General features: G+C 42.5%; 2 protein-coding genes across 2 annotated transcripts; both read left to right on the plus strand.

The window, feature by feature from the left end:
• The first annotated feature begins 1,096 nt into the window (after positions 1-1,096).
• On the plus strand, positions 1,097-2,098 carry LOC147526092 (endogenous retrovirus group K member 5 Gag polyprotein-like). The gene has a single exon (XM_086630501.1). The coding sequence runs from the start codon at positions 1,097-1,099 to the stop codon at positions 2,096-2,098; it is 1,002 nt and encodes a 333-aa protein (XP_086486627.1).
• A 2,560-nt stretch (positions 2,099-4,658) lies between these two features.
• LOC147526093 (endogenous retrovirus group 3 member 1 Env polyprotein-like) lies at positions 4,659-9,616 on the plus strand. The gene is given in 4 exon segments (XM_086630502.1): positions 4,659-4,696; positions 7,614-7,729; positions 7,732-8,401; positions 9,607-9,616. Coding segments are annotated over 4 exon segments (834 nt in total).
• Positions 9,617-12,664: the final 3,048 nt, after the last annotated feature.

Genomic DNA, 12,664 nt, shown 5'->3' on the forward strand with positions numbered 1-12,664 from the left:
CCATGTACATGAGGAATTGAAGCAGGCTGTGTCCACTACGGCAGAAAAGGAGGAGGTGATGAGTCCGCCTCCATATAATCCTTGTTTTTCTCCAATGCTGGAAAGGCAAGCTTTCCCGGTGGAAGAGTTAAACTTTTGGAACGGAGGAGGGACACACGTTCCAATGGCTTCTTTAGCTGCCAGTGAAATCGTGGAAAATAATGTGCAAAGTGGTGCGATCCCAAAACAGAGAAATGAACTTGTAAAACCTGAGCAAATTCCTCTCCCAGAGACATCGGAAATGGACTGGGATGATGATCAGCAGGCTACTGCTGACGCTCAGATTCAATTATATCCAAATATATATGATGAAGGATATCTACGGGAATTGGAGGAGCAAAGGGGAACTATGACCAAATTGCTTGAAGAGATGCAATGTTTGGATAAGGGATCCAAGCGCGCGCATGTAAGGGAGGCGTACAAAAAGGCTCATAAATCCATCGTTGATGGTTTAAATCATCTAGCACAGCCGCCAAAGATACAACCGGAAAATCCAAAGTTGGTAAATGATTTCAGTGAAAGTAATAGTATGAGAAATAGCAAACAAAGAATGCGCAAACTAACCGAGCCTCCTGAGGCATTTTTTCCCGTTCCTGAGTCTCAAAAACAGGCAGAAAAGCAGAGACTGAATGACGAGTATAATAAAAGGGAAGAGAATGAAAGAAGGGAGGTCCAGAGAAAGCTGCTGGAGCTGGAGAAAGAGCAGGAGGAGAGACGGAAACAGTTGGCACAAATGGGAATGACTCCAACTGGAACGGCGCTAAAGCAGGACAGTGATACATCAAACCTGCCATATGCCACCGGAGGGGACAATTCTACTCCACGAGCATCATCGCCGCCGCCCAAGGACCCAAACTATTCACCGCTACAACACTGGAAAGGGGTAATAAAAAATGCTATTATTGAAGGGGTAATGTTGCCTTCTGAAATAAGTGCTTTCCCAGTGGTGGTTAATAATCAAAATCGCAGAGGGTGGGCACCGTTAGATTGGAATTTGATACGGGGTGCGCAAAAGGCTATTATGCAATATGGTATAGATAACAAATACGTACAAGGGATGGTAGACCACTTTTTCAAAGCACAAGTTTTAACGGGGACAGACATTAGAGGTATAGTAGAAATGTTTTTAAACCTGACTCAACAATTGTTGTTTCAAGATCGTTGGAAAAGGAAAGTTGAATTAGCACAGATAAATAATTTGGGAAGACAGCAGGGAGATCCATTATTAGCGGCAACAGGAGATATGTTGATGGGAGAAGGGCAGTATGCCGATCCTGCAATACAAGCAACGTTACACCCAGCTGTAATTCAACAAGGTCAGGAGTTAGCGTTGCAAGCTTTTAAAGAAGTTCCTCAAATTGGGAAACCAATCCCCCCATATACAAAAATTAAACAAGAACCAGGAGAGCCGTACATGACCTTTGTGGAACGGCTTAAGGATGCCTTAGAAAAGGCTCCTACATTAACTCCTGAAACTCACACAGCAATAGGAAAGGATCTGGCCTTACAGAATGCAAATGACAAATGTAAACAAATAATTTTAAACATGCCACAATCCGCAACCCTTGTGGATATGATTGAGGCATGTTCCAGAGTCCCCATGTTAGAAATGGAAAAACAGAAGGCTTCTATTCACGCTGCCGCTCATGCGGAAGCATTAGCCGTAGCCCTGAAGCCATTTACTCAACAAGGGAAGGGAGACAAAGGACCAAAGGGAAAAATGAATTGTTTTCAACGCAGAAGACTGGGACATATGAAAAGAAATTGTCCCCAAAAGGGAGCATTAGCTAAGATACCTGTTGTGAGTACTTCTCCAAGTTTTGGAGGTACCTGTAACAGGTGCAACAAATTTGGACACGAGGCTGGAGAGTGTCATTCTAGATTCAAAAAGGATGGCACTCCACTCTCGGGAAACGGGACGGTGAGTGTTCCAACGAGGGTGAACACTCACAAAACGATACAAAACTCTCAATCGGCCTACCCGGTTGCCTCGACTCCGCTCGAGCAGCAACAAGAGGAAGTGCAGGAGTCGATGTGGTCGTGGCTGCCGACACAGTAATAACAGATCAGGATGTACAAGTCATTCCTTCGGATATGAAGGGACCACTTGGACACAGTCTAAGTGCCTTATTAATAGGACAACCCTCTATGACAAAACAAGGTATAATTGTGTTGCCAGGAGTAATTGATGCTGGTTATACGAGAAATATTGGAATAATGCTTAGGGTCCTGCACCCCCCAGTAACCATACTGGCAAAAATTGCCCAATTAGTACCTTTCAAATCACAAGTTCCAAAAGCAGAATCTAAGGAAAGAGGAAATAAGGGATTTGGATCTACTAGACAACCAATGGTGGCCTTCTCTCAAATTATATCTAAAGAAAAACCCTATCAAAGTGTAAAATTGATTGGACCCTATGATGTTACAATGTCTAATAAAATGATGATGATGGATCTAGGGACAATGATAACATCTGATCCTGTATCAAAGTGGCCTGATAAACGGTCCCTGGAAAATATTTCAAATATGGTCACTGGAATAGGGGGCTCACAGTATACGTGAATTAGTAGGCACTTCATCTAGCTGGTTGATGAACTTGAGGGCCATGTTGCACACATAAAACCATATGTCCTTAATTCACCTGTGTGGCTTATAGGTCGAGATGCGTTAAGTCAATGGGGTCTGCAATTATCAACGCCTTTTTAGTGGCGGCCATTGAAGAGCAACCAACCCTGAAAATAACTTGGTTAACAGAGACTCCAGTATGGGTCGATCAATGGCCACTGCCCAATGAAAAGGTCACTCATTTAGAGAAATTAGTAGAAGAACAACTTACAGCGGGACATTTGGTACCTTCCACCAGTCCATGGAACACTCCTATTTTTACTACACCAAAGTCGTCAGGGAAGTGGAGACTGCTACAAGACCTACGAGCAGTGAATGCAGTAATGCAGGGATATGGGACCTCTGCAGCCTGGAATGCCAACACCTACAATGCTGCCAGATAAGTGGCCTTTGCTTGTGATTGACTTAAAAGACTGTTTCTTTACTATTCCTCTACACCCTGCTGATTGTGAAAAGTTCGCATTCTCAGTACCTACAAAAACCAGAAATGCTCCAATGAAAAGGTATCACTGGGTAGTGCTTCTGCAAGATATGAAGAATTCTCCAACAATCTGTCAGTGGTATGTTGACTTACATTCAGAATGTTTTTCCCTAGATTTTCTTAATGCTATTGTCTATCATTACATGGATGATTTATTGATTACAGCTCCTGATTTACAACTGCAAAAGGTTTTGCAGGAAATTTCACAAAATCTTTCGGCCTATGGACTAGTAATTGCTCCCAAAAAGGTGCAACACACTAGTCCTTGGAAATACCTAGGTCTACAGGTAGAACAGTCGCGAGCAAGACCACAGAAACTACAATTCCACGCACAAATTGATACGTTAAATGATGTACAAAAGTTTGTAGGAGACATTCAATGGACTAGGCCATTCTGTGGCATAACCAATGACGACATACGGCCAATATTGGAATTGTTGAAAGGAGCAAAATCAATAAATGATCCTAGGAAACTGGGTGAAAAACAAATGCAAGCAATCAAGCGCATTGAGCAAAAATGTAGTACGCAATATTCTGGAAGACTTAGACCTTGTTTACCTATTGACCTGATTCTGTACAACAAAGAAAGGGAAGTAGCAGGCATTATTTGTCAATGGGACATCACAGTCAAAGACCCATTAGTTACTTTGGAATGGGTATTTCTGCCCTCACAACCTTCTGCCACAATTATAACTAGAATAGATTGCATTGGGAAATGCATTCAAAAGGCGCATGGCAGGTGTGTAACAATCCATGGTGCATCCTTTCAAAAGATAATCTTACCATTTAACACAGAGCAAGTGAACAATGCAATTCGGTCAAGTATTGATTTTTGCCTTAGCTGTATCAATGACCACTGCAGAAATTGATAACCATTATCCATCACATCCACTGTTCAAAACAACCTTACAAATTGAACCTCTCAACATCAGGAGAGATTCTCCAATACAACAAGCGTTGACAGTTTTTACTGATGCCAGTAGCAAAACTCAAAAAGCAGGGTATATATGGATAGAAGAAAATGAATGGAAAGCTGAGACACTTGTGGCACAAGGTTCAGTACAAATTCTAGAACTTATAGCAGTAACCAAAGTATTTGAACGATGGTATGATATGCCCTTGAATGTTATCTCCGACTCAAAGTATGTCGTAGGAATAGTGCAACAAATGCACAGATCATTCCTGAAGGAAGTTAATAACAAAAAATTGTTTGAAGTACTTGCATTATTATGGAAAGTAATAGATATGCGAACAGAACCCTTTTTTATTACACATATTAGAAGTCATATGAATTTTCCAGGATTTATGACAGAAGGTAATCGTCTGGTAGATCAGTTAGTATCAAATTTAGTGATGCAAATGGATTCAGACAAAATGCAGACTGCTAAGCTTTCCCATGAGTTCTTTCATCAATCGGCAAAAGCATTATCCAGACAATTTTCTTTGTCTCTATCTGCTGCCAGGAATATTGTGGCCGCCTGTCCAGATTGTGCCAAAGTACCCACTTTGCAAGATGGGGGAGTCAATCCCCGAGGGCTACAAGCCCTACAGGTATGGCAAACGGATGTCACAGAATATCACCCGTTCAGTAAATTAAAATATATCCATGTCACAATAGATATGCATTCAAATTCCATTTGGGCAACTTGTCATACTTCCACTAGAGCCAAGGATGTTAAAAGGCATTGGTTGCAGGCTTTTGCAGTAATGGGAACTCCAAAAGAAATTAAGACTGATAATGGGCCTGGATATACAGCCCAGGCCATTGACGTCTTTTGCAAACAATGGAACGTTAAACATATATTTGGTATTCCCTACAATTCAACAGGGCAAGTCATCATTGAACGAACTCACCGGACCTCGAAAAAACAGTTAGATGTATTAAAAGGGGGAATTTATCCAAAAAAAATCAATTACATAAAGCACTGTATGTTCTAAATTGGTTGAATCCTCAAGGAGGCAATGCGGAAATTGCAGCAATCAAACATATGACTTCAATTACTAAAGGACAAGATCTCGACAACAAAATATGTAAACCATCGGTATTGGTTTTCAATCCCAATGTCAACCGGTGGGAAGAACCACACGAGTTATTAACCTGGGGCAGGGGATATACTTGGGTCATAGAATCATAGAATGGTTAGGGCTGGAAGGGACCTTCAAAGGTCATCTAGCCCAACCCCCCTGCAAGGAACAGGGATATCTCCAACTAGATCAGGTTGCTCAGGGCCTCGTCCAACCTGACCTTGAACGCCTCCAGGGATGGAGCATCCACCACCTCTCTGGGCAACCTGTTCCAGTGTTCTACAACTCTCATGGTAAAAAATTTTTTCCTAATATCCAACCTGAATCTACCTCCCTCTATTTTAAAACCATTACCCCTTGTCCTATCACAACAGGCCCTCCTGAACAGCCTCTCCCCATCTTTCCTGTAGGCCCCCTTGAGGTACTGGAAGACCGCTATAAGGTCACCCCGGAGCCTCCTCTTCTCCAGGCTGAAGAGCCCCAACTCTTTCAGCCTGTCCTCATAGGAAAGGTGCTCCAGCCCTCTTATCATCTTCATGGCCCTCCTCTGGACCCTCTCCAACTGGTCCATGTCCTTCTTATGTTGGGGGCTCCAGAACTGGACGCAGTACTCCAGGTGAGGTCTCACGAGGGCAGAGTAGAGGGGAAGAATCACCTCTCTCGACCTGCTGGCCACGCTCCTCTTGATGCAGCCCAGGATGCGGTTGGCCTTCTGGGCCGCAAGAGCACATTGCCGGCTCATATTGAGCTTCTCGTCCACCAGTACTCCCAAGTCCTTCTCCTCAGGGCTGCTCTCAATCCATTCACCACCCAGTCTGTATTTGTGCCTGGGATTGCCACGACCCAGATGTAGGACCTTGCATTTGGCCTGGTTGAACTTCATGAGGTTGGTACGGGCCCACCTCTCCAGCCTGTCAAGGTCCCTCTGGATGGCATCCCTCCCTTCCAGCGTGTCGACGGCACCACACAGCTTGGTGTCATCGGCGAACTGGCTGAGGGTGCACTCCATGCCACTGTCCACGTCACCGACAAAGATGTTGAAGAGGGCCGGACCCAACACGGACCCCTGAGGGACGCCACTCGTGACCAGTCTCCACTTGGACATCGAGCCGTTGACCACTACTCTCTGAGTGCGGCCATTGAGCCAATTCCTTATCCACCGAGTGGTCCATCCATCAAACCCATGCCTCTCTAGTTTAGAGAGAAGAATGTCGTGCGGGACAGTGTCAAAAGCTTTGCACAAGTCCAGGTAGATGATATCCGTTGGTCGACCCTTGTCCACCAATGCTGTCACCCCATCATAAAAGGCCACCAAGTTGGTCAGGCACGATCTGCCTTTGGTGAAGCCATGTGTCTTTACAGGAGGACCAAAACCTCAGTGGATTCCGGCCAAGTGGGTGAAACCATATCTACATGCTCCAGAGCAAAAGGCAGAAAGCAAAAGAGAGACAGAGACCCCCCAACACACCGGGATCCTGAAGCAGAGGAACACCAATTAAATCGCAAATTGAGACTGATAACAAGTTGGTGGTCACGCTTGGGACACACTTCGATTCAAACCCGACAGGAAGGGATCAATAACGTCCCAGGGTTTCATATACTGATACCACCAAAAAGACTAAAGGAATAATTGGATTCGCCATGTATAAAGCGTCAGACAAAGTGCTTTCCTTGGTTATGCTTAAAATGTAATAGTTGTTGTAGGAAATACTGGCAATGCTATAACCATAAGCATTTAGTAACAAATAGGCTTTGTAATTATTGTAATGCTCGCTTATATAGAGAATTTACTTATCTAACCTTTTGCGCACACTTTTTAGGACAATCCGTGCTAGCAACTCAGCAATTTAATGAAGTAGCAAGCTTAGTAGAAAAATCAAGAAGTTTGGAGATTAACTGAACTAGCTTATCGGTGGGCCTTGCTATTTAGTCAGCAGAAGATTATTAAAGGCACACGAATAGCACAAACAGAATGTGGCCAAAACATAATCATACCTCAAACCTTAACCATAGAGGCAATTTCTTGGGAAAAGGAAAAAACAGGAAGACTATCACTCATCTTGCTCACAGCAATTTGGCAAACTACAGGTGAGTTCACGAAAATAAACCCCAGAACAAACATGTGGATAACTTGGGCCAATCAAACGGGGCAGCAAGACTTTTGCTTATCTTTAGCTACCCCAGGAGATCCTTTCCAAACCTGTCTTATAGGCTATCCTGATTTCGACTTACAGGACTTTGCAGGATGTCTACAAAGTAATACGGCACAGATAGAACAACAAGTAAATGAGACATTAAAAGAAAAGCAACAAAAGGGGGAATGCTTACCAAACGTTCCTGCTTATCAGAACGCCCTGTTACAACAAATAATCATAGAAAACTTAAACTGTACATCAGCATTACTGCTACAAGCATTAGACTTATTCGGGTCAATCCTTCCAAGTGAGGAAACTAATCTTACGATATATAAAAACTGCTCTGACGTTCGACCACAAATAGACTTAGGAAATGGTACAGGGGGTATAGAATTCGGAGATGCCGCGAAATTAACTCTTTAACAATTGGAGCATTGAGCAGAAAATCAGATTATATAGGATACCAAAATGTGGCAGGCACACTTAATTATTGGAATAATACAAAATTTACTGCAGTGGCAAATACTACTGCAGGAAAAATCTTACCATCTGGAAAATTTTTAATATGTGGAGACAGAGCATGGAATGGTATTCCCAGAAAACCGGTGGGGGGTCCTTGTTACTTAGGAAAATTGACAATGCTTACACCCACTATGAGGAAATCGGCAGAAATAGCAGATCACACCTTTAAAAGAACCAAAAGAGAAATCAAATACTTTGACCAGTCTTGTAAAGACAATATAACATTCCTGAATGTACCAAGTTTTGTAGCTTGAGCATTTTTTGTACCAGGAGGAGCTGCTGCTCATAATTACCAAAATTTAAAATCCTTGGCATGTTGGAGCCTCAAGCAGTTTAATCTTACCTCAGAAATAATATCTAAATTAATTACTGATACTGATAGCATCCATCATGCAGTCTTACAAGATAGAGTTGCAATAGATTTATTATTAGCCCAAGGCCATGGATGCAAGGAGTTTGAAGGAATGTGTTGCATGAATCTATCTGATCACTCTCAAGGAATACACAAACAATTAAAAGAGTTAAAACACAGAATGCAATCAATCACCTATGACCACAGCCCATTTGAAGATTGGCTAGCTAAGCTTGGTTTTGGTTCTTGGTGGAAGCAAGTTTTTCAATGGATCATGCCTATTTTATTGTTATTGCTCTTTTGTTGTGTATTATTGCCATGCTTATTAGTGTGCTAATAGACTTTTGATGAATAGCTTAGACACTTTAATTAAAAGAAAAGGGGGAGATGTAGGGATTTACCTCAATAACATGACGTGAGCAAGACTCATGCTAAGTTAAGGCCTAGTTATCAGGCCTTAAAAAGGTCAGGTAAAGGACACAAGTGTTTCAACTTGCTGATGCAGCAATCACAATTTCCATATATTAAGCAAAAACAGGATGCAGCTTATCAGTTGCAGGATATAGGCAGCAACAATATATACCCAATCAGCTTATGAACTATTCGCATGCTGTTCACATGCATAGCATATGATAACCAATCCGTAACAACTCAGCACGTGATCAAGCCTTCTAATGATTACATCTGCAAGTACATTTCAGAAAATAAATGGCAATCATGAGAGCATGATATTGGTGTTGTCTTGTCCATCCTCACATGGTTCCCAACATACCACAATCCCAGACAAGGGAGAGACCTGAAAATAGAGAGCAAGACAGAGATAGCACTCAGAGTTTGAGAGAGAGCCCCAGACAAGCAAAGGCCCTTCTTTCCAGCTGACCCTTATTTTTATACTGGGCATGACACTGCATGATATGGAATACTAATTGGCCAGTTTGGCCCTCAATCCTAAGTCTAAGTGAAAATCATAAAGAGAGTTGTGGACCTTCTGTCCCAACTATGCTCCCCCTATCCTGTTGTGCTCCTGCACACTGGCAAGAGCATGGCAGCTGAAAAGTCCTTGAAGCCTCAGTGCCAACTGCAAGCATCAGTGCACTATCAACAATCTTCTCAGAGCAAGTCCCAGACTAAAACCAAAACACAGAGCTCTTCTAGCTGCTAAAAAGAAGAGCTAACTCTGTCCCAGCTGAAATCAGGACATGCATGTAACAGCAATTTGTCACTCACCAACCTGAGCTGCAGCTCCAAGGATGCCATTGCATCCTCCACAGCCAGGAGGAAATGGCCCACCTTTTGTAGGCAGGGTCTCAACCTTAGTTAATTAGTTCATTAGATTCATTTCAGGCCAGCTGGGTAATAATAATAATAGGATGCCATAGCAATTTATGAGCATGCCATAAAGTTACAGCTTATTCCCCTTTTTGCAGGTTGCTATAGCCCTACAGCACTCAAAATTTTTGGGGTGCAACATGCTAATTCTGTGTTTAGTTTTCTTATATGTCACTGATTTGCTCCACACTCCCATTAACTTTCCTTGAAGATGGATATTTTACTGCCCTTATGACTTTTTTTTCTTAACTGAATTGGAAAGGAATGTAAGGTCTTCCTGTCTGGATCAGAATAGGAATTAAAGCACCTTTTTTTTTTACCGCTTTTAAGTGACACGTGCAGACTTCAATTGATCTAATATTTCTATTTGTAATCCTTTAAGTATGCCATCTCAGAAGCCCATGTGAACTTTGTCTAAGAAATGAGTACCAAAGTAGAATGCATTCTTTTTTTGTTGTGCTAATGTGACTTACTAATATTGTCAGCTCTCATGGGGTGTGGGTTTTTGTTATTCTTGACTAATCAAGTTGGGGGAAAATCCTAGAAATGTGTATTACAATGCATGTTAATATCTTTCTGTCTTATTCAGTACTGGTTAATAATAAAATAATTATATCCCTTTTTTCAATTACTTCACCTGACGAATATTTTTCTGCCTTTCTTTACAGATATTTTTCAATTTATCCCTGAATGAGCATTGTCTTTCAGCATCGTTAGTCTGTAAATATTGGCATGACCTGTGTTTAGATTTTCAATTTTGGAAGCAGCTGGATCTCAGTAGTCGTCAACAGATATGAAAGCATCATTGTGAAAAATTGTGTTTCAGTGACTCAGAATTCGTTCTCAGAATGTGCACTCTTGACCAAAGACAAACAAAAGAAACTTAAAAAATGGTGATGTCTGTGCTTTCAGGGATTTTCATATGAGAGACTGAAAATGTCTGAATTCTTAATTCAACTCTTTTGAATGTAGCTTCCTTTGACTGAGATCCATTGTTAAACAGTGTGAAGACAAGTTAGTGGGTTATCTGTCTCAGGTCTACATCACATAGTTCTTATGAATGGAACTATCAGATCTCTTATATTAATTGAGAGACATACTTGAGCTTTTTTGAGGTTGCTCTAGTTTGAAGAATGGTCACCCAATTGGTCCTTGCACTGTTTACTTTGACAAACTTTTATTTTTCACTGACTGCTGTGGCCCTTACTGGTAAGAAGATAAATTCTGTATTTCGAGGCCAGTAACTAGCAGTGCACCCCAGGGGTCAATAATGGATTCAAAGCTGTTCATTATCTTCATTACTCATCTGGATGATGGGGCAGAGTGTACCCTCAGCAAGTTTGCTGATGACACAAAACTAGGAGGAGTAGTCGATACACCAGAGGGTTGGGCTGCCATCCAGAGGGAGCTTGACAGACTGGAGAAATTGGCTGACAGGAACCTCATGAAGTTCAATCAGGGGAAGTGCCAAGTCCTGTGCCTAGGGAGGAACAACTCCAGGTGCCAGTACACGCTGGGGGCCACCCAGCTGTAAAGCAACTTTGCAGAAAATTACCTGGGGGATCCTGGCAGACATGAAGTTGAACATGAGCCAGCAATGTGCCCTTGTCATGAATAAGGCTAATGGCATCCTGGGCTGCATTAGGAGGAGTGTTGCCAGCAGGTTAAGGGAGGTGATCCTCCCCCTCTGCTCAGCATTTCTGAGGCCACACCTGGAGTCCTGTGTCCAGTTCTGGGCTTCCCAGTACAAGAGAGACATGGACATACTGAAGAGAGTCCAATGAAGGGCCACAAAGACGATTAAGGGACTGGAGCATCTCTCCTATGGGGAAAGACTGAGAGAGCTGGGATTGTTTAGCCTGGAGAAGAGAAGGCTGAGGGATCTCATCAATGTATATAAGTACCTGAAGGGAGGGTGCAAAGAGGATGGAGTCAGGTCCTTTTCAGTGGTGTCCAGTTGCAGGACAAGAGGCAATGGGCACAGATGGAAACACAGGAGGTTCCATTTGAACATCAGGAAATGGTTTTTTGCTGTGAGGATGACCAAGTGCTGGAACAGGTTGCCCAGGGAGGTTGTAGAGTCTCCCTCCTTGGAGATATTCACAAGTCATCTAGACATAATCCTAGGCAACTGGCTCTAGGTGGCCCTGCTTGAGCAGAGGTATTGGACCAGATCACCTCCAGAGGTCCCTTCCGACTGCAACCATTCTGTGATTCTTTAGGCTATCCTAGAATTAAATCTTTCTGTGATTCATAGATTTTGTTTAGTGAGATTCTTGTAGAGCCTAGCCTTAGGTTGTTCAAGGTAACTTTCCTCCTTGGAAAATTTGTTTTAACAATACCTCTGTTGTTTGTCTACCCCCTTTAGATTTCTTGTTACTTTGTCACTCATAGAGGTCTTTAAAACATTAGTTTCTTGTGAGTTTCATAAAAACAGTGAGTACAGGAGAATGGACTTCAGAGGGTCTCATTTGAAGGAGAAGGTGCAACATGAACTCATCTATGCTGGACATAAATAATGCATATGAGAGACTCTTTTTAGATCACCAATTCATAAAAAAAAAACAAACTTGCTTCATTAGTTCACTTGCTTCTAGAGTTACCATTCAACATATTTCTGAATCACTATGAAAAAGTAACGACAGACCATATGATTTTCTGAAGCGACTCCAAAGCACACTCAGACAAGACAAGAGGTCCATCTTCTTGATATACAACTGTGTGCAGTTCTGGACCCCACAATTTAAGATGGATGTTAAGGTACTCAAATGTATTCAGAGGAGGGCAACAAAGATGTGAAGGGGGTGGGGGGTATTATCAGACTTAGAGGATTAACAGCCGAGGACGGCCCTCCATTGTCTGATGAAGGGAGTGTAGGCAGGTGCCTTCGGCCTGCTGCCTCAGTGATACTAGGGGGTGATATGTGTAGTCAAGAGCAACACACAAGTTGCCTAGAGGTTAAAGAGAATCCCAAAAATAACAGCTCAGGTAATAAAACTTCCCCCGCTAGGGGTGCCGTGGGGTCAAAAGCCCAACTTACGTGCTTCTATACAAACGCACGTAGTATGGGCAATAAACAAGAGGAACTGGAAGCTCTTGCTATCCGGGGAAACTACGACATAGTTGCCATCACTGAAACATGGTGGGATGACTCGT

Source organism: Tauraco erythrolophus, unplaced genomic scaffold (genome assembly GCF_009769465.1).
Source record: "Tauraco erythrolophus isolate bTauEry1 unplaced genomic scaffold, bTauEry1.pri scaffold_108_arrow_ctg1, whole genome shotgun sequence".
Classification (NCBI taxonomy): Eukaryota; Metazoa; Chordata; class Aves; order Musophagiformes; family Musophagidae; genus Tauraco; species Tauraco erythrolophus.